The sequence below is a fragment of the Pelobates fuscus genome, chromosome 10 (assembly GCF_036172605.1).
Source record: "Pelobates fuscus isolate aPelFus1 chromosome 10, aPelFus1.pri, whole genome shotgun sequence".
In the NCBI taxonomy this organism is placed as follows: domain Eukaryota; kingdom Metazoa; phylum Chordata; class Amphibia; order Anura; family Pelobatidae; genus Pelobates; species Pelobates fuscus.
The window spans coordinates 103,563,832-103,586,272 of NC_086326.1; the positions used below are offsets into that span (position 1 = coordinate 103,563,832).

Here is a 22,441-nt window from a genome sequence, read left to right on the forward strand (position 1 = left end):
AGATAGCGTTGATGGTCTGTAAACTGAAACGAGAGAAAAACAGAATCGAACAGGTTGATTATCCAATGAAATGTACTCTGAATAAACATGTAGGTACCCAATGTAGCAACCAAAAGTACCTTAATATGTAGATATCCCAGCCCTACTTATGAAAAAACAGACATAAGAACAGGCGACAGGTAGCAGAGACAACAAGCAGAGTTGCATACGTACCTGATTAATTCAAACTTTTAAAATTAAACAAGGGAGGGATAAGAATGGGTGGGAAATACTCGCCTCCTGTCATTAATAAAATTAAGATTATAGGTACACTAAAGCTAGCATAATCTACAATTTTATAACATGACAAAAGGCTTCGTATTTGCTGTTTTAACGCTCAGCCAACAAATCCAACGCTGTTTGTTTCGCTGGTACCTATTCCGGGATATACTAGAGCAATCCTAACTGGACCTTTCATCAGTGAGAAGTGACATTAGACAGATCAATGAAGATGCCCGCTGTCAAGGCACCCCAACAATACAGAAAAAACACCCTCCACTGGTAGATCCATTGACGTGGGGTTGCGACCTGTTTCCTAGTAACCGATCCATGAGCTGCCAAGCTGACCTATTAGCCATTTTCCTGTAGGTGTAAAATGCCGAAGGTCATTTGCGGACTTAGGGCCGTGGGGAGAGATTGCTACTAGGTCTCGACTCTTGATGTGGAAGATGGCTTCTCTGGTCGTGCCAGGGTCACCAGGTGATGTCTGTAGGCAAATCTCCAATCTCCAGTAATGCGTTGAAGTCTACCCCCAATTCTGTAACAGAACCGAGTAGGGTCATTACGTTCCCTCACAACCTATCCGGTGAGCTGTCTCATCCAAAAATGAATTTAATATGCCGGCAAGGGTGTGGTCAAACTAGCTGTATCCTAAGTGATCCCAGTACTCAAAATGGATTGTGTAACCCGTGAGTGCAGTAGAGAAAGAACTCCCAAAGGACATCCAATCAGGGTTCCAACTGAACTTGTGTTGTGAAACGGTGGTCAACTATCCTGGGGAATGTGAATCCCGGGAATTTCCAAAAGGAGAGAAATGTAACCAGGGGTTGAGGTTTTCATCAAGATATATCGTCGAAGAGCGATAAGATGTCCGGATCCTATGGTAATCGGGGACCTGTATAACAAGGAAGAGTCCTCACGTGCTGTAGTGAGAGAGTGAAACAATCCAATTACTCGTTTGTACGATCCTGTTCCCTGTCAAGATTTGTGTAGGAGCTTCTGGACCGTATTCCACATACAAAATAGGGTATACTATAGTGAGATCCTAGGTCCCTGTACTTCTGACTGTCCGGGCACGTATCTCCAAGAGTAGGCCCTAGGTCAAGGGACCCAGAAATGTGAATTTGAGAACCGAAGTCAAGGCATCCCTATAGAGAAATACCTCCATTCTAGTGTGGAGTCCCGCAACTCATAGCGTTCTCTACTATGCAGGCAAGACCTAAAGTCTCTTCACAGTCGACAGGTGACTCCGGAGAGCAGATATAATGAAAAACCAGAATCTAACTCCAAACGTCCGAAGCAGGTGTTGTCCAGTTTGGGAACATCGTCAACCATATCCGAGCCTGCTACACAACCTGAGCAGTACTCCAGCGGTAGGTTGCGTTTCGACTAGTGACGTCTGCGTAGGAGCCGGGGACACACAGGGTTCCTCCACAGAGTCCAAGTAGGTCTCCTTGATGGAAGTTGAATAGGTGGGTTAGGGAGAGCCCAAACCCAGACGGTTCCAGTGAGGGATTAGAGTGTAGAAGGAGGGCCCTCCAAATCCGAATCAAGTTCTCCAGAATATGCTCTCAGATCAGTAGCGGCAGTCTTGTCATCTTATCCTCAAGATAGTTAATGACCAGGGAACCCAGGTCAACAGGAATTCAGTCTTTCTACGTGATCCATGTGTACGGTGCACCCGCAGACCGTGTTGTGGGTCTTACCTAGCCCTGTTACCCGAGTACGGCAGTGCACGTTTGCGCTATGAAGGCCAGAGTATCTCCTGTTACCTCGATATGGGAAAAACTGTCCACGCAGTTTGTTCGCAATGGTCTGTATAACCCAAACAGAGTGCGATTGCATGCTTGATTTAGCATCGATTATACCAAAACCTGCACTGAGGCTCATCCGTTAGCCATACCGTCTCCAGGAGTACATCCAAAAGGAATGGTGTAGGGTCACCAACAAAATGGGTCAAGCCTGGGGGCTGAACCCAAGATGGTCAGTTCACACAGCCCCTATACTGTCCCCTAAAGTCTCCGGGAAGTGTGTAAACAAGCGGGGAATCTCCCCCAGTAGTACCTCTGAGAGTATTTCTCCCATGGGATACAGTGGCCCGGATCCAGTAGATCCATTATAAGAGGTGAAATGGAGGAATCCAGTCTAAACATGTATACCCTGCACGATCAGGCTGCCTTCAAGAACGAATCGGTAGCACCGTTGTTCAAGGGATTCTCTCCTTTTGTCCAGCTGGTATGAAGCATCGTCTCCCTTGCATACCGGTGAGGTACTATACCCTTGTACCCGAGCTGAAGCCTCAGCGGTAAATTCTGTATGAGGCAAGAACCTCCATATTGAGTGGAATGTAGGAGGCAATGTAGGACGCCCCTCTCTGCAGTCCTCGTAGCCCTGTACAGGTACAAGCCCGTGCTATGAAAAATGGATGACACTGTAGTGCGTTAAGTGTATGAGGGAGAGCCGCATTCTCTAATAATGCAACCGAACTCAGTGTCAGCATTCGGCTGATAGCCTGAGCGGGCCGCACCCGTTAATGACAAAATTTAGAGTATACATCCGTGTCCAGATTCTTCTATGAGAGTGTGACACACTCAAAACATGTCCTCTGTATCCCTCTGTGTCGGGCAGAGGTTGAGGTAGGGCCGCGCCCTCCAACAAGGAATCAGTGTCCGGTTCCGTATATGAGAGGGTGTAAATAAAAATATATTCGGGCCAAGGCAATGGAGGGCCGCACCCTCTTGTAATCCAAACTAGAGTCCATATCAGACTTAGGGTGACCAACTGTGGGGGTTTACCATCTAATAATATCCGCGTACAACTGAGGTCCTGAGGGGGGTCCCTCTCTGACTACAGGAAGGCAGCTAAATGGTTAGTTGCTAAGGACAAGGAAACACCGTGCTCCCCTGTTGGCGTCCGAGCACTGGCCTCTGTCCGTGCGAAACTTCTCCTTGGAGATGTGCCGCCGCCGGGTTGGTGTAAATCGTGGTTGCGTGCCTGGGAATCACCATAAAAGCCTTGTCTCTCAGGGCATGAGGTTAAGGGCCTTCACCCTTCCAATCATACTCATTTGCCCGTATACTGGTGTCCTCTTGGATAGTATGGCAGCAGTGCTTGCTTGGAGAGTCACCCATCTCCATGTCAATCGTGTGCACTGGGCTTCTTCAATGCTTTACCCCCAGGCCTGCAGCCAAAGGGGAATTCAGGCACAGATAGAGCAGGCCAATCAAATGTGCACAGACCTAGCAGGCCAATCCATGCGGTACATACGTAGCAGGCCAATCAATGGGGCACAGACATAGCAGGCCAATCAATAGGGCACAGACATAGCAGGCCAATCAATGGGGCACAGACATAGCAGGCCAATCAATGGGGCACAGACATAGCAGGCCAATCAATGGGTCACAGACATAGCAGGCCAATCAATGGGGCACAGACATAGCAGGTCAATCAATGGGGCACAGACATAGCAGGCCAATCAATGGGGTACTGACATAGCAGGCCAATCAATGGGGCACAGACATAGCAGGCCAATCAATGGGGCACAGACATAGCAGGTCAATCAATGGGGCACAGACATAGCAGGCCAATCAATGGGGTACTGACATAGCAGGCCAATCAATGGGGCACTGACATAGCAGGCCAATCAATGGGGCACTGACATAGCAGGCCAGACAATGGGAGAAGAACGCTGCCAAAGCCCTTATGAGAATAAAGCAAGGCAGTCGTTCTGTAGCCGATTATGCCATAGAGTTCAGGACATTGGCGTCTGAGGTTGATTGGACCAATAGTGGTCTGGTGGCTGCCTTCTCTGAAGGACTAGCTGAGAGTATACAAGATGAGACCGCAGCTAGAGACCTCCCGGTTAATCTTAATGAGTTTATTGCCTACATGATAGACATTGATAACCGGCTCAGAGAGAGAGAGAAAAACAAACAACGTAACAGACGTTCTAATTTGTCCATAGCTCCTCGTTTCTCTAACCCAGTGGTGAGTAGCCAAGCGCCTCTTCCAGAACCTGAACCCATGCAATTGGGTAGCGCTAAACTCACTGAGGCAGAGAGACAACACAGACGTAACGAAGGGCTATGTATGTATTGTGGCAAGAAGGGACATCAAAGATTGTCATGCCCGGTTCGGCCGGAAAACTTGCACACCTAAGGCACGTACGGGGACCGACCTTAGGTGTGATGTATATGTCCCCTAAATTGACTAAGAACCGTTTCCTTGTCAAAGTTACCTTGTCTTTTAAGAAGACCACTGTTCAGTGTGAGGCTATGATTGACTCTGGGGCAGCGGAGAATTTCCTAGACAAAGAGTTCTCTGTAAAACATCTCCTGCCCTTAAGACAAAAAGAGAAACCTATAGCAGTCGAGGCAATTGATGGAAGGCCTCTTACCCAGCCTTTCATCACACACGAAACTCTGCCAATCACTGTCTCAGTGGGTATTCTCCACTCTGAAGAAATTACCTTTCAAATCATATCTTCACCTACATGTCCGATAATACTCGGTTTCCCTTGGCCCCTGAAACACAATCCACGTTTGGATTGGATTGAAGGAGAGATTGTGAGTTGGGGTGAGAGATGCAAAGGTGTTTGCATTAAGCAAATCCCACAACCTATTGGTACCATTAATGTTCCTATTGCACCTCCCTTGACCACACAAATACCGCCGCAGTATATGTATTTAAAAGAGGTATTTAACAAGGTCCAGTCAGAAGGGTTAGCTCCTCATAGGCCTTATGACTGTACTATACATTTATTACCAGGGACCATGCCTCCCAAGGGAGGAGTTTATGCCTTGTCCCCCCAGGAAAATCTTTGTTTGGAAGAATATATAAAGGATGCTCTCAGAAAGGGTCATATCCGTAGATCCTCCTCCCCAGCCGGGGCTGGGTTCTTCTTTGTCTCTAAAAAAGAAGGAGACCTACGCCCCTGTATCGATTAAAGGGGTTTGAATAGGATTACCATAAAAAATGCCTACCCTATTCCCCTTATATCAGAGCTGTTTGACAGATTGAAGGGAGCTCGAGTCTTTACTAAGCTCGATCTCCGAAGTGCATACAATCTAGTCAGGATTAAGGACGGTCACAAATGGATGACCGCATTTAACTCAAGAATGGGACATTACGAGTACCTGGTTATGCCATTTGGATTATGTAATGCTCCAGCGGTATTCCAGGATTTTATTAACGATGTCCTAAGAGAGTACCTTCACATGTTCGTTCTAGTGTACCTGGACGACATTCTCATCTATTCCCCAGACCTAGAGACACATCACGAACATGTGAGAATTATACTGAAAACCCTGTTACAGAACGGTCTTTACTGTAAACTGGAGAAATGCCAGTTTGACCAAACGGAGATACAATTCCTTGGATACGTTATATCTCCGTCTGGTTTCCAGATGGATCCCCGCCAACTGGAGGCAGTCTTACAGTGGCCATTGCCCAAGGGCCTTAAAGCTACTCAACGCTTTATAGGTTTTGCGAATTACTACCGCAAATTCATAAAGGGATTTTCCTCCGTGATTTCCCCTATAACCAATTTAACCAAAAAAGGAGCAAACTGTATATCTTGGCCCAAAGAAGCAAGAGAGGCATTTGAACGGTTAAAATGTTTATTTTCCTCAGCACCTGTCCTGACCCATCCTGATCCAACCAAACCATTTATCCTAGAGGTGGATGCGTCAGAGACAGGAGTTGGAGCCATTCTGTCTCAGAGAGAAAGTCCTGATACGCCTTTACATCCCTGTGGATTTTACTCTCGCAAACTGACACCTGCAGAGAAGAATTATGACATAGGGAATAGGGAACTTTTGGCCATTGTACTTGCCCTTAAGGAATGGAGGCATCTCTTGGAAGGTTCCAAAGAGCCACTTTTTTAAGAATTTGGCTTATATTGGGGACGCTAAGAGACTGTCCTCTCGTCAGGCTAGATGGTCATTGTTCCTCTCCCGATTCAATTTCGTAATTACGTATAGGCCTGGTACTAAAAACACCAAGGCAGATGCACTTTCTAGGCAGTTTGAGACAGAGGAAGTTCCGGAACAGGAGATATATCCTATTATACCTCCAGAATGCCTCATTGCCACCACAGTTTCCGAAGTGTCTTCTCCACTCTTCTGTGCCATAATAGCAGACCAACCTCCGGACAAACTGTATGTGTCACCTCAGTTCCGAAAAAAGGTACTAGATATGTTCCATGACAACCTCACAGCGGGCCATCCTGGAATCCATAAAACCCTCTCTGCCATCTTCAGGAAGTTTTGGTGGCCTGCTCTTAGAAACGATATCAAAGATTATGTTGGGGCATGTCAAATATGTGCCGTTTCTAAAGTTCCTCCTAGATCGCCCCCTGGACTGTTACAACCACTGCCCATACCTAGTGCTCCATGGACCCACTTAGCCATGGATTTCATTGTGGATCTACCCAGTTCAAACGGGTTTAATACAGTCCTTATGGTTATCGATAGATTCTCAAAGATGGCACATTTTGTCCCACTTAAAAAATTACCATCTGCTCAAGATCTAGTTCAAATATTCTTGAGAGAGATCTTTCGGTTGCACGGTGTACCCAAAAGCATAGTATCTGACAGAGGTACCCAGTTTGTTTCTAGGTTTTGGCGTTCCTTTTGTAAACAATTGGGCATCGAACTCTCCTTTTCGTCAGCGTATCACCCTCAAACAAATGGAGCAGCAGAGAGGGCGAATCAGTCTTTAGAAGCCTATTTACGTTGCTTTATAAATGCCAATCAGTCTAACTGGTATGAGCTCTTACCCATGGCTGAGTTCGCCAGGAACAACGCCACTCATGAATCTTCTAATCATAGTCCATTCTTTGTAAATCAGGGTTATCACCCCGCTGTTTTTCCTTCTGAATTCTCAGACACGGAAATTCCTGCTTTGAACACCCGTTTAGAATCAATTCATAATACCTGGGATTCCATCCATTCAGCTCTGCAAAAAGCTTCATTACGAGCAAAGGTCCAAGCTGACAAAAAACGGGGCGCTAATCCTGTCTATCTTCCAGGTGTCAGGGTGTGGCTCTCCACAAAACATATCAAGCTTAAGGTCCCGTCCATTAAATTTGCCCCTCGGTACATAGGTCCCTTTCGAGTTACCCAACGTTTTAATCCAGTGACCTATTCTTTGGCACTTCCGGCTCATATGAGAATTGCGAATACTTTCCATGTGTCTCTGCTCAAGCCCCTTACTTGCAATCGCTACACCAGGTTATCCATTCCTCCTCCGCCCTTGGTAGTGGGTGATCAAGAAGAATACGAAGTCCGTTCTATCATGGACTCCAAATTATCCAGAGGTGTCTTGTCCTATCTCGTTGACTGGAAGGGTTATGGTCCCGAGGAACGTTGTTGGGTTCCTGCTGACCGGGTCCATGCGCCCGTCTTATCCGGTCATTTCACAACCGCTTTCCTCTTAAGCCGGGTCCTTCCCGCCCGGTGCACGGTCTTCGAGTGGGGGGTACTGTTGCGGTCACCGGCCCGCCGAGCCTCATGGCCGTGCCCGACCGGCACGGCCGCGCCGACAACACGAGCTTACCTGCTCGTCGGCGAGCCGGGAACCGCTCCTTCCGTTCTTCCGGGCATCACGCCCGAATCAAACATGGCGCCGACCACGTGGTCGCGCCTAAGAGTAGCTCCGCCCCCGAGAATTATACCAACGTGTGCGTGACGTCACGACGTCAACGCACACGCACGTTTTGGGGTCAGAGGTCGCCCTCTGACCAATCATAGCCCAGAGAGGGGTATTTAAACCCCTAGCTTTTCCCAGTACTTTGCCCTGTCGTGGTTTCAGTTTCCTGGTTTCCTGAGAGTGCTATTTTCGTGTTTCTGATTTCCTGGTATCCTGATCCTTGGCTTTTCCCTGGTTATTCTGATCTCTGGTTTCCCTGACTCGGCTTGTTTTTTTGGTATTGAGTATTTTCTGGCTTCCTTGACCTCGGCTTTCCCTTTGACCATTCTCTGTCTCTAGCGTATTAGTCCGGCCATTCTAAGGTCCGGTTTACGCTCTATCCTGTTATTTTCCTTTTCTTACTTATGTATATGTTTACATAGTTTCTGCGTGCTGGACCACATTACTAGCCGTGACAGACAGCAGGAAAACCTCAGAGCAGTACATAGGGTACTGCCTATAGGCTGGTATCCAGTCCAATAAAATATAGTAAGATATAGATATAAACATGTAAATCTCATAGACAAGTGTCACTTAGAATTTCCCTTACAGAATGGTTCAAGCCCAAAGCTGCATTCAGTCACTATAGAGAAAACTAATCTGACATGCAGCCAATGGCCTGTATACATTAAACTTGTAGCACAATAGTATGTGAGCATATTTATATCCATGTACAGGTTTGTGCAGTAGATAAGCACTGAGCCGGGTGGAGGCCGACCTCCAACGAGCAACGAACACGCACGCGGTCCGCGGGCGGAGGCAGCCGCGGTGAAGCGGCAATGCAGGAAAAAGATCCAGCCGGGGTACTCGTGCACGCTCGCGAGTACCCCTGCGACCGGGCTGAACACACGGGACCCTCGCGGTCCGCGGGCAGAGGCGGCTGCGGCGAAGCAGCCACGTGGATCAAAAAAAATCTGCCCGCCGGGTACTTGTGCAACACGCGAGTACCCCCGCGACCGGAAAAGTACATGGGACCGCCGGAGATGAACTCCGCGGTCCGGGAGCTCGGGGGATCGAAGGAGGCAGATGTATTCAGCCTCCTGAAGCCCCCGAGCGGCAAACACACCGCCAGGCAACGGCGGAAAAACAAATAGCAAAAAAAAAACAGGCATACACAAGCAATGGGAAACGGACAGGGGGTGGGCACAAGTCCAAGGAAAAGACAGCAAGGACTCCAAAGACCCTCCGCCCCCCACAAATATACACAATAACAGGTAAATACAGTGAAAGCCTGAAGTTACAGGCACTAAGATAATCCCACAAAGATATATAATACAGCATTATTGGAATAAAATCCCACAAGGGCATAAACAATATTGCATACATAAGAATAAAATCTCACAAGGGTAAAATAAATTAATGAATATAAGATTAAATCCCACAAGGGCAATCTATAATATAGAAAATAAAATACTGAATCTATAAGACTAAATCTCACAAGGACAATCTACAATGCTGAGTATAAATAGCAATACAATCTCACAAGGACAATATAAAATCCTGAATATAAGCAATAAAATCCCAAAGCCACCCACTAATATTAGCAGGAGGCAGTGGTACTCTGTACTGTCTGCGGAGCAGCAAAGAAAGAGGAAATGATGCATGGGGAGGGGAGTTTTATAGTACCTAACTTTTTTCTGATTGGTTGTTTTTCTGTGCTGCTGTGGAGTTCTAGTAAAGAGAGACTTAAGCAAATACGAAGCCTCCTGTCATGTTATAAAATTCTTACAGTTTCTCTAAATCTGCAGTGGTTTACACTACATGCAGACCACTTCAATGAGATGTAACCTGAGATTACCTTAAAAGAACACTATAGGGTCATGAACACAAACATGTATACCTGACTAATATATCTAGCCCCCTGATTATAAATAGAATACTTACAGCAAAAAGTCAATATATTTTCGATTATTACTTTGACTGAGTGGTGATGTTGAAGATGGCATAGGCATACATCGATCTTGCAATTGATTATTCATATGTAGCATCTTTGCAGTCTAACAATACTAAAAAATAACAATGATAAAAAGAATGGATACAAATTTTGCCCCAATCAAAAGTTAGTTTTAAATAATAATTTGATGCCATAATTTTACTCAAATGGTACGATGGGTGCTTTCAATTACCTATACAAGTGGTTTTTAATCCGGTCCTCAAGGCACACCAACTCTCCAGTCCATTCAGGTATTTCACAATACTGGTCCATTGAGGATACAAAAAAAAATGTTTATTTTTATATAGTTCTTACTGTTTACAGTAAAGTCGAGAAAGGCAGACTTGTGCAATAGTAGCCCTTAATTAGAGGCCTCAGGTACCCTCCTTCTCAACCTTTCTTCATATACTTCCCATACTCAGACTGGATTAGGTATTTGCCATCTTGATTTGTGTTTATATGCTTTGTGCATATAGCTTTGTGTCCTGTAGAAGCTTTTTGGCCTATTTACTGGCCCAAGTCCTCCTAAGGAAAATTGCCCATTATCCAACATGTAAACCTGGACACTGAGTTACCTTCACATCCAGCCCTCAAAGGCTGAAGTCCTCGTGAGGGAAATCGCCCATTTTCCGACATGTAAACCTGGACACTGAGTTACCTTCACATTCAGCCCTCAAAGGCTGAAGTCCTCGTGAGGGAAATTGCCCATTTTCCGACAAGTAACCTTACACACCGATTTACCTTCACATCCAGCCCTCTAAGACTCATGGAAATTGTTATCTATGCCAGTCCAAAGTTATTAGCACCTAATAACTTTGGATAATTTTACAATAATCTTACACCTACAGGTGTGCACATATCACTATTGGGTGACAGGTTTTGTTATTTTTGCTCACAATATAATAATAATGAGCTTTTAATTGCTTGAATATTGTGTATCATATTTTGGGGTTCACTGATGTACATATCCATTGGGAAAGTTAAAAAATCTAACATAGAATATGAAACATGTTCTGTCAAAATGAATTTCACATTACAGACAATATTGCATGCATTAGACCCTAGAATTGTTGTGTTGTAGTTTGGAATACTTCTGGAATGTTATATGTTATAAATAGAACTCAGAGACATTAAAAGAATGTTACTTTATTCCGGTCATTTTTGGAGAACACAGATGTTCTACGTGTGTGAGATCCAGAAATGTAAACATTCTGATAATCTTACATATGAATTATCAAAGGGAAACTTGGACAGCAAACTGCTCTAAATACACAAAACATTGCTTACTATAGGAAACCAGTGATGGCTGGTGTTTTAGAAGGAGACATAGGGGCATAAAACGTGCTCTGAGATGCTGTAATTTGAGTTCATGGGGCTACTAGTTTATATTCCTTACCACATATTACCATGATGGTGCCTTGTCAAAACACTTTAATAACATATTCTTCAAATTTCTTCTATACATTGTGCTAGCCAAATTGCTAGCAAATGTGTAGCTTTATTTAAAAATAGCCACCATCTTTGCGCTTCCTCTCCTTTCTGGTGACAGACTGTCAGCATAGAATGATCAGCCACAACATTAAAACCACCTGCCATTTATAATGTAGGTCAACCTCATGCTGCCAACACAGCTCTGATGTGTCGAGGCATGGACTCCACATGACCTCTGAACGTGTCCTGTGGCATCTGGCACGAAGACATTCGTAGCAGATCCTATAAGTCCAGCAAGTTGTGAGGTGGGGCCCCCATGGATCAAATTTGTTTTTCCAGCACATCCCACAGATGCTCAATTGGATTGAGATCTGGGGAATTTGGAGGCCAAGTCAACACTTTGAAATCTTTGTCGTTCTTCAAACCATTCCTGAACAATTTTAGCAGTGTGGCAGAGTGCATTATCTGCTGAAAGAGGCCATTGCCATCATTAAACGCCATTGCTATGAAGGGGTGTACGTGGTCTGCAGGTAGATGGTACATGTGTCAAAGTAACATACCCTTGAATGCCAAGGTTTCCCACCAGAGCATAACACTGCTTCTGTCATCCTGCCCTTTTCCTATACTGCATACTGCTGCCATCTCTTCCCAGGTAAACTACGCACACCCACCTAACCATCCACCTGATCTAAAAGAAAACATGATTCATCAGGCCAGGCAACCTTCTTCTATTGCTCCATGGTCTCTTGCACCAGTTTTGGTATTTACTAACCACTGCATACTGTCCGTTTTGGAGATGTCCTGTCCAAGTCATCTAGCCATCATTATTTGGCCCTTGTCAAAGTCACTCAGATCTTTTCGCTTGCACATTTTTCCGGCTTCCAACACATGAACCTCAAGAACTGACTGTTCATTTGCTCCCTAATATATCCCACCTCTTCACAGGTGCCAATTTAACAATATAATCAATGTTATTCACTTCATTGCCACTGTTTTAATGTTGTGTGTGACCAGTGTAGACTCTTTGAAAATGTATGTCTGCCTGTGCACACACTTACAGGCATCTGTTTAAGGAAAATTTGAATTGCACCAACAATAGGTTCACCTTAAATACAATTTGCCTTTTTCTACTCCCTCTGTGTGCCACATTTCCTGTTTTACTATAAGAAGTATTTTGGGATTATTTGCTAAGTGAGAATTCAAAGTGAATTTCTAATTTACAGATCCAGAAACTGAACTGAAAGTATAGCAGACTTTTACCTTTTACCATTTGATATTTACTTTGAATTCTCACTTTAGCAAATAGCCCTGTTTGCTTGTAGGGCCAAATACAATATGCAGGTATAATCTGTGAATTTCACACGTTTCTTGAGGGCGCGGTCAAAACAAAACCCCTCTTAATGATCTTAAGAGCCAACCCAAGAAAAAAAAGTATTCACCTTTATCATTAGTCCTTATTTAACCTCCACAAATTAGAACTTAGCGCCAATACATTTCTCCGAACCTAAATTTAAAAAAATCTCTTCATTAGTATAAGATGGTTTAGTCTATTGAATATACCGGGGCCTTACCAGTAGGACCAAAATAAAGTGTTATCTAACTCTCTCAAATTATATATTTGGCATAACCTTCAAAAACAACAGAACGTGTTTAACAAATGTGACTTCCTACTGAAGTCGAAGGAGTTTATTAACGTCAATGGAGATTGTTTAAATTGCCCAACATCACATTTACCTGACATTCAAACTATAGTTTTGAGGCAGTGCAATTCACAAATAAAGTAGCAGTGTTATTCACTGAAGTCAGAATCCAAAGTGAATTTGAAATGCATTTTACGGTCAAAATAGAGGAACTGGAAACATTCCCTGAGTCAGCTATGCTTTGACTTTTGACTATTTTGGAATACAATTTGAAATTTACTTCAAATTCACCTTCAATTCTCACTTTAGTGAAAAACCCTGTTAGTTTGACATTTCTCTTTCAGTTCGATGAGGGTGCAAAGAGTCAACAGTGAGTATATACCTGTATTTCACAATTATTTTTTTTAGTAAACACAGGGACAGACCTGTCTTAAATATGCAGCGTGACTTGAAGTGGTAATGGTTATGTTGAGGGGTCTATAGTAGTCAGACTAGATTAAAGTGGTAAGGGGTACATGATGTGGACAGTGGTCTGAAATTACTATTATAGCCTAACGCAGGGGTGGGCAAATTGTAGCCGCGGGCCACATACGGCCCGCCAAGTTTTTTGTGGCCCGCCAAGCAGAGGCGGCTCTCTGAGGGCAGACTGTCAGTGACCAAGGACACGACACAAGGAGGGTGGCCGGCGGCTTGCTCAGTATTCCGCCGGGTGCGAGGCCCCTCCTGTCTGCCCGGCCACCATCGCAGACACCAGTGAGCAGAGCTGCAGACCATGTGTCTTGCCGAGAAATGGCCAATTAGAGCATTGACGCGGATTACCACGGCAACGCTCTGATTGGATCTCGTGAGATTAGACCGGAAGTAATGTCCACTGGACCACCAGGGAGCCCACCAGACCACCACGGTTATATTAAAGGGACACTCCAGGCACCCAGACCACTTCTGCCCATTGGCCAACTCCCACTACCCTTAACCCTGCAAGTGTAATTATTGCAGTTTTTCATAAACTGCAATAATTACCTTGCAGGGTTAACTCCTCCTCTAGTGGCTGTCTAATAGACGTGTGTGTCTATTAGACAGCCACTAGAGGGCACTTCCGTGTCTATAGCACAGGTTTTCTGTGCTAGAGCGTCGCTGGACATCCTCACGCTGTGTGAGGACCTCCAGCGTCACTCAATTCCCCATAGGAAAGCATTGAAAAGCATTTTCAATGTTTTCCTATGGAGAGCTCTAAAGTGCGTGCGCGTGCGCATTAGGTCTCCTCAGCCAGTGGCCAGAATCAGCCTCGCCCACCGGCTGACGTAAGGAAGGGGAGGAGCGGCAGGGACCCGAAACCACCGCCTGATGGGTGGTGGGAGGGAGAGGGGACCTGCAGTGCCAGGAAAACAGATTGTTTTCCTGGCACTGGAGTGTCCCTTTAAGGTATGTAGTCCCCCTCGCATCACCCCCCCGTCACCGTCAACCCCCCTCCCTCTCACCATCACCCCCCTCAAATCATCCCCACCCACTCAAATCACCCCCTCCTTCACACCATTACCCCCCTCTCCCCATCTCCCCCCTCTCCACATCACCCCCTTCTCCCTCCCTCTCATCACTCCCCTTTAAAGCTGTGACATTAGTTGACTTTTACAAATCTTTGCTGAAAAATTTCCATGTATGAAGAAATTTGATGGGAAAATGTTCTCTATATTTGGGTCTGCATATATTTGTGAGCAAAGTTTTTTCTTGCATGAAGATCAACAAGAGTAAATATAGATGCTCTTTGACAGACATTAACTTGCAGGCTGTGATGAGAATCTCAACAAGCAATCTCACTCCTGATTTCAAAAGAATTGTAGAAAAGTGTGATAGGGTACATTTATCTTATTAAACTGATCCTAAAATTAAATGTGCTTGCAGCAATAGATGATATGAAATTAGCACAATAAATAAATTGAATAAAACTACCACTATTTTATTTAATTTATATTTATTGATTTTTATGATACAATGTATACCTTTTTTGAAATGCAAAGTTAACTAATGAATGCAATCATTTTAAAAAGTGTGGCCCTCCGCTAACCTCCGCTCCCACCAAGTGGCCCCCGGGCCCCGAGCCAAAACAATTGCCCACCCCTGGCCTAACATATTTGAAATGTGAGCTGCACCTCTAATGTGGAGAATGATCCGATGTAACTGTGAGGCTTGAAATTGTGGACATATGCATTTGAACTGCAAGCCATAGTCTGAAGTATGCATTGGATCTTGAGTCATGTGATGTGTGAAGATGTCAAATGCCATTGTGGTCTGTTGAGCAAAAAGGGAGCTTACATGAGCACTGGGGCAAGTGGGCAAGCAAAGTGGTAGAGCTCTATGTCTGGTCATAGGCTGAACCCCACAATGGGATTTGAATCAAAAGGAATGATAACATCTCTTGGGTTTTGTGAGTGAAAAGCAGGGCACAACCTTGAACTTAAATGTAAAAAAAAGTTTCATCTGAAAACACCATAACTAAAAAGACACAATTTTAAATACTGGCAGGGTTATTTTCTCAAGTGTGAATTATCTGGAATATAAAGTGAATACGCTAACTGAAGAAAAAATCTGCAGAATTTTTTTAATTTAGTTGTCAACTGCACTTTGACTTCCGTACAATACCGTTCATATTTCAGTGAATAACCTTGCGTAGGTAATTTCAATCTATTATGTGTGTTTTCTAGAAGTACATTTTTACTAATTCAAACTGTGACACTACTGCTTAATGCAGGGGTTTACAGGGTTTCCATGGACACAAATCTCCCAGTCCTACAGATATCACATCTAATAGCTGTAATTTCTGCAAACCACTAATAGCACAACAATTTGCAGAATATACAAAATGCATACCTCTCACTCTCCAGTGGATAGCCCCTATGGTCCAAGTGGATATCTTTTTGCAGGAGATAATCCCACTGTTGAATGTCTTTTCCCTGCCTCCCTTTTTGACTTGATGCCCAGAATAGAATTTTGTTTTCTTGGGGCGGGTATAATAGTCTCCTTGGTAACTGACACATGCCACAAAGCAGGACAGACAGGGACAGCATATAATTAGCATCTTGTGCATAAACAGGAGTGGCCATTGTTCTCACTGTTACTATAATTAATAGTACAGATATTGTTAAAGTACATGTTAACAATAATAGGATATGTGTAATAATGCCAGTTCAACTTGCATGCATAGGAAATTGGAATATATCCTATGAAAACTGATAGATAAAATGTATATATAACATGCACTAACACCAGGGACGGACTAACAACCTTCTTGGCTCCTGGGCAAAATGATCTCTTAGACCCCTTATAACAGTACAATCTTTACTTTTTTTAAAATATAAAATGTTGGTTCTTTCACATACATGCACTACACACATCTCACTACAGAAAGTTCACACTGACATGCACAAGAAGTTCACTTCATACAAGCTCACTAATACACACAAGAGAACACAGCTCACTACAGACAGCTTCTTGACATGCACACAATCAGGGTCGACCTTAGGATATTAGGGGCCCTATGCAAAAAAAGTCACAACGCCCCCCTTTTCTCCTATCATACCTCTTCATCATGTATAGTGTGTATGTATAGGGGTGTAGTGTTTCTATAGGGGATTTACTAAATTAATTATTATTTCAAAATAAATATTAATTCTCCCTTCCCTGTTGGTACCTTGCAAATAGGGAGGCATGCTGATCTCTAGTGGTGCAGTGTGCTGGGAATCTGTCACACACACACACAGTTACAGGCAGACAGTCACACACAAACAGTTACAGGCACAATCACACACATGCACACACTGTTACAGGCAGACAGATACACATACACAGTTGCAGGCAGTCACACACACGTAGAGGCAGAGAGTCTCACACACACATACACACAGTTACACACAGTCACACACACACACACACACCGTTACAGGCAGACAGTCAAACACCCATACACATAGTTAGACAGTCACACGCAGTTAAAGGCAGACAGACACACAGTTGCAGGCACAAAGATACACACACAGCTGCAGTCACACACACGCACACACTGTTACAGGCAGACAGATACACATACACAGTTGCAGGCAGTCACACACACATACACACAGTTAGATAGCCACACACATACCGTTACAGGCAGACAGTCAAGCACACACATACACAGACACAGTTAGACAGTCGCACACATGGTTACAGGCAGACAGTCACACACACGCACACACTGTTACAGGCAGACAGATACACATGCACAGTTGCAGGCAGTCACACACACAGTTAGAGGCAGACAGTCACACACAGATGCACACAGTTACAGATAGTCACACACACACCGTTACAGTTAGACAGTCTCACACACTCACACAAACCATTACAGGCAGACACTCACACACACACACACACACACACACACACACACACACAGACAGTTACAGGCACAAATATACACACACACAGCTGCAGGCAGTGACACACACACACACACAGTTACAGACAGACAGACACACACAGTTACAGGCAGTCACCCACAATATTACATCCAGTCACACACACTTACAGGCACTCACACACACAGTTGCAGCCTGTCTCTCTCACACACACACACACACACTTACCTCTTGCTATTATGGACTTTAGTGAGGAGGGGAGGCACTGCAGCTCCTGGTACCTGGTAGTTGGGGAAACATGGGGCTTCTTCCTGATTCCCACTCAGTGTGCAGAGGTTAAGGGGACGATGACAATTGTCACTTTGGCCCCCACCCGCTGCTCATGGGTGGGGGTCAGGGGGATAGGCAGTAGGTCCCCCCCTATTGTATCTTAGGCCCCCCACCCACCGCTCATGGGTGAGGGCCAGAGGGCCGGACAATAGGTCCTCCCCCCTATTTTTTTCTAGGGCCCCCACGCGCCACTCATGGATGTAGGCCGAAGGGGGGCACTAGGTCCCCTGTTTAGTTTAGTGGCCCCCAATCGCGGTGCACAAGTGGGGATTAAATCCACCCCGTTGATTATTTTAAAGATGCCCCACTAAAGGGGCACTTAATTAGAATGTTGTGTTTTTTTTTTTTACAACAGTGTGCAGTTGCTGCTCACTGTTTAGTAGACATGCCACGACGCGGGGCAGAAGGGAGATTGTAATCTCCCTTAATAACTGATAGTAAGTAATCTTTACTTAGTATTAGTACATTTGGCTGAAAAAACAATTTAGGTCTTTTAGCCTTTTGGAAGATATCTCCCTAATACGGTGGGAATTAGGGAGCTATCTACTCGCGGCTCGAATAGGATCGGAGTTTCATTCATTCAAATGAAATTCTGATCAAAACAAAAGTCCTGATTCACGTCCTAACACTAATGGACAAGCTGTTCTCATTCTGTTAGGACGAAATTGGGTAGTTTTGTCGGTGTTCGAACGCTGAACGAAGCAGCAGGAGGAAGGTGAGAATTGTGGGAAAATTGCTTTGACCACAGGAAACGGAGCGGACTTTGCTCCTCCCCTGCGTCAAAGCTGGTCAAGCGGAAAAATACATAAGACAAAATAGTCCCTACTTTGTCTTATGTTTTAAAGAAAACTAGAGCAGATAGGAAGAAGTGAAGAACAGATTCCGAGAGAGGAATCAATAGGAGAAAGGTAAGTTCGGCATGACAGTGTCGCTTTAATGGGACACTATAGGCACACAGATCACTTAATCTCATTGAAGTGGTCTGGGTACAGTGTTCCAGTCCCACTTAGTCCTGCAATGTAAATCATTGCACTTTTAGAGGAACTGCAATGATTACCTTACAGGACTAAGACTGCCTCTAGTGGCTGTCAATCAGTCAGCCAATAGAGGCACTTCCTGGTGGCTAACCAGCTTTTGGTTGGCTAACTGACGCTGGACGTTCTGACACTCTGCATGAGGACATCCAGTCAGTTAAATCCTCATAGGAAAGCGTTGATTCAATGCTTTCCTATGGAGAGGGCCTAATGCGCTCCCTGCACATGCGCATGAAGTCCTTCCGTCCGACGAGTCGAAGCAATCTCCCTTGGCGCTTGATTCGGTTAAGTGTTAAAAGGCTGTATTCCTTACACTGTAGAATCCCTTTAACTTTAACCAGGAATGACTTTTTGCCCCACATTGCTTACATAAACACTATGATAAGAAACAATCAAAATGGGGGTTGAGGTGGGGGGGAGAGGAATCCGTCTGTGTTACTGTTTATGTCTACAGAACAGGCTGACAGGATTTTGTCTCACACTCTGCTTATTTGCATTTCCAGTTTCCCGCTATTTGCAGCTCAAGACATGTGTCCAATCACAGGCCAGCTCCATTCTTCTAGCAACAGAACTGTCCTCCACGTCTGCTCAACAACAGATTCCCTCCTTCTAAACCACCTCACATACTAGCCACACTATTAACCCTATAATTGCCAGCAAACATATATGCCACAATGACATATATTCCTGTGACATATACCTGTATATTATTTTTTGTTTCATTGAGGATATAAGAACAGCTTACAAAAGCTGCATATCTCTTGTCCCTCCCATATATCCCTCTCATTTTTCCCCATTCCAGACTTTCTGTGGCTGTCCAATCACTTTTAGAATGCAGAATGTTGTGTGACGCAGAAGACAAAGCACTAGAGCCATGGTAAGTCATAAGTGCTCCATGCCTTTCCTGTGGACCAGCAAGGGAGGCTATTCATGTGAATTTGTGATTTACTGTTTGGGAAAACATAACAGAGGCAGAAACATGTGCCTTCAATGCACATTTTATATTTACAGTTTGCAGTGGCTTTATATATGCCTGCACAGTGTTATTCATTAAATCGAGAATTGCCGGGAATTCAAAGTGAATTTCATATTTAAAACCAAAATAACCAAACTGGAAATGATTTGAGTTTTTCTAATTCACCTACTTAGGCCTATATTTTGAAATTGGCTTTGAATTCCTGGCAATTCTCCCTCTAGTGAATTACACTGCACACTGTCAAAATGTATGTTTGCATTTGATGATGGCTGTATATATGTCTGCAATGTCTAAATGCTAAATTGACATACAACGATTAGGCTCACCAAAAATCTTCAGCCAAGAACCACGACACCTTTAAAGGATCACTCCACACACGTAAAGCACCCCAGCTTGCTGAAGTGCTTTATGGGTGAGGAGTATCCCACAATAATGACAGTTTGTAAAAGTACTGATTTCTATTAGAAATGTACACTTTTATAGATAATTAATGAAGCACCACCTGGATGTCAAACAAACAGGCGGGGGAGGGGAGTAAGGGGGAGGGGGGGTTTCTTCCTGCTTCAGTAAGCTCCCCTGTATTCATTGGGGGTGTATCTACTGAACAATGATTTCTAATGTTTTGCCATTTTATTCCTAACACTATAGTGTCTCTCTGCCCCCACCTAGTCATGAAAAGGTCAACAACCCTTTCTTTCACTTACCTAATTCCCTCGGTGCTGGATCGGTCTCCTACTCCCCCAACGTCACACTTATGGGAGAACCTAATGCATATGTGTTGCATTAGGCCTTCCCTTAGCGAAGCATTGAATCAATGCTTTCCTAAGAGGGTTTTCAAGACGCTGGATGTCCTCCTGCAAAACGTGAGGACGCCAGCATCATTTAACAAAGTTAATCTCCGTGTGGATTGAGGAAGTGCCTCTAGTGCCTATAAGACAGCTACCCTTCTCTAAAACAGCAATTATTATTATTACTATTATTGGTATTTATATAGCGCCAGCTTTTTCCGCAGCGCTTTACAAAAAAATGATTTACATGGCAGGGGAACATCACCTAGACTACTTCAATGAGATTAAGTGGTCTGGGTGCCTATCGTGTCCCTTTAACCCCTTAAGGACCAAACTTCTGGAATAAAAGGGAATCATGACATGTCACACATGTCATGTGTCCTTAAGGGGTTAATGGAACGCTGTTAGGAGGTAAATATGGAGGGACAATATTTGGAAATACATGAAATGTGCTGAGCATAAGTTGCAGACTCTTTCTAGCACTTTGTCCCAGTTATTAATAGTTTGGAGATAACATAATGAGACAAACAACTAGAAATATTGTGTTATAGAGTTTGAATCTTAACTCCCACAGTGCAGACAGGAATGTAACACAAATGACAGAAGCTGAGGGAGTTGGCAGGATGAATGCACAGAGGATGCGATATCTTCACAGTCACAATTTTAGGCGACCTTTCCATGACCCACCCCCACCATTAAGCGTTACTGTGCGGCTTGTGCTGCTCATAGCCCCTCTTTATCAACATCAGCTAATTACATCCCATTTCCTAAAGGCTGACAGGAAGTTCATTTCTTTAGTTTACAGCCACAAGTGAACCTCCTGTAATGAATAATAAAACACTGACATGAAGATAAACATATCATTATAGTGAGACAATATACTGATAAGGATGTTCTCTGTGTTCTCTACTTCTGTGCCTTAATGAGCAAGAATTCAGCTTTCCATTGTGTCATCCTATATAGTAATAAAATAAAGTGTGCAGTTTATTACACATGTTTCACCAGCAGGTGGAGCTCTGTCATAAAACAAGTTCATTTAGTCAATGACATCAAAGTAGACTGTTGTGGTGATTAACAACCAACTTGCAAAACGTAGACCTGTAATTATATACGCATAAATGTTAGCAATGCATTGCCACCTCTGTGAATAATGAGTTGATTATATCTGGCAGCCTATGAATTCTACATGCTGCTGTATTATTCATGTGCCTGCCGACAGCATTTGGAACTTACCATTTTCATTATATGTGTTAAGGTGGTTTTATATATCTACAGAATCAGACTCATGTATGCATCTTATTGTGGCTGTGTATATAATGTCCACTGCAAACCCCAAATAACATACAGCTAGTAATATAATGCATGCGTCCCAAAAAGTCAGATATTTGCTTCGCCATCCTGACTTTGTCCACAGGTGTACTGCTTGAATCCACCCGCCACAAATAAAATTGGAATGCCACCAGCCTCAGCGCTCGAAGCTGGAGGGTACCACCTCTCTGCAAGCAGAGTTATGTGAACAATGAGGCTAGCTAGGCTATCAAAGTGACACCATGGGGAATCCCCAGGAAGCAATGAGTCTACACCCCTCCACAGATTCCCCCCTCCTCTTTTTCCTTACTGCTGCAGCTACCCAGCACCTAAAAGAGGTAAACAGGCAAAGAAGACCCCCAGGAAAACTTCCACAGGTCCACCCCCCTTTTTCCCTGCAGCCACAGCCACGTGGCTCCTAAAAGGGGTAAACAGGCAACAGAGGACCCCCAGAGGATCCACAGGTCCACCCCCCTTTATCCCAAAAGGGGTAAACAGACAAACACTCCACCCGGGCACTTAAGTTAGACAAAGCAATACAAACACACCCAGGCAACAGATAGGCAAAATGCAGTCACAGACCTCCCGGTAGCAGTCACAGACACTGGGACGGGTCAATCAAAGGGGCTGGAACATTTAATAAAAGTTTAATTAGGGTTTTTA

General features: G+C 44.2%; 1 protein-coding gene across 1 annotated transcript in view; it reads right to left on the bottom strand.

The window, feature by feature from the left end:
- The window catches only part of LOC134574776 (uncharacterized), a 58,409-nt gene extending 42,567 nt beyond the window's left edge, over positions 1 to 15,842 (bottom strand). The window contains exons 1-2 of the mRNA XM_063433859.1: positions 15,817 to 15,842; positions 9,832 to 9,953 (exon numbers count right to left, since the gene is read on the bottom strand). Of these exons, the coding sequence (XP_063289929.1) occupies positions 9,832 to 9,935 (104 nt within the window). The 5' untranslated portion in view covers positions 9,936 to 9,953; positions 15,817 to 15,842. The remainder of the gene's footprint in view (positions 1 to 9,831; positions 9,954 to 15,816) is intronic.
- Positions 15,843 to 22,441: the final 6,599 nt, after the last annotated feature.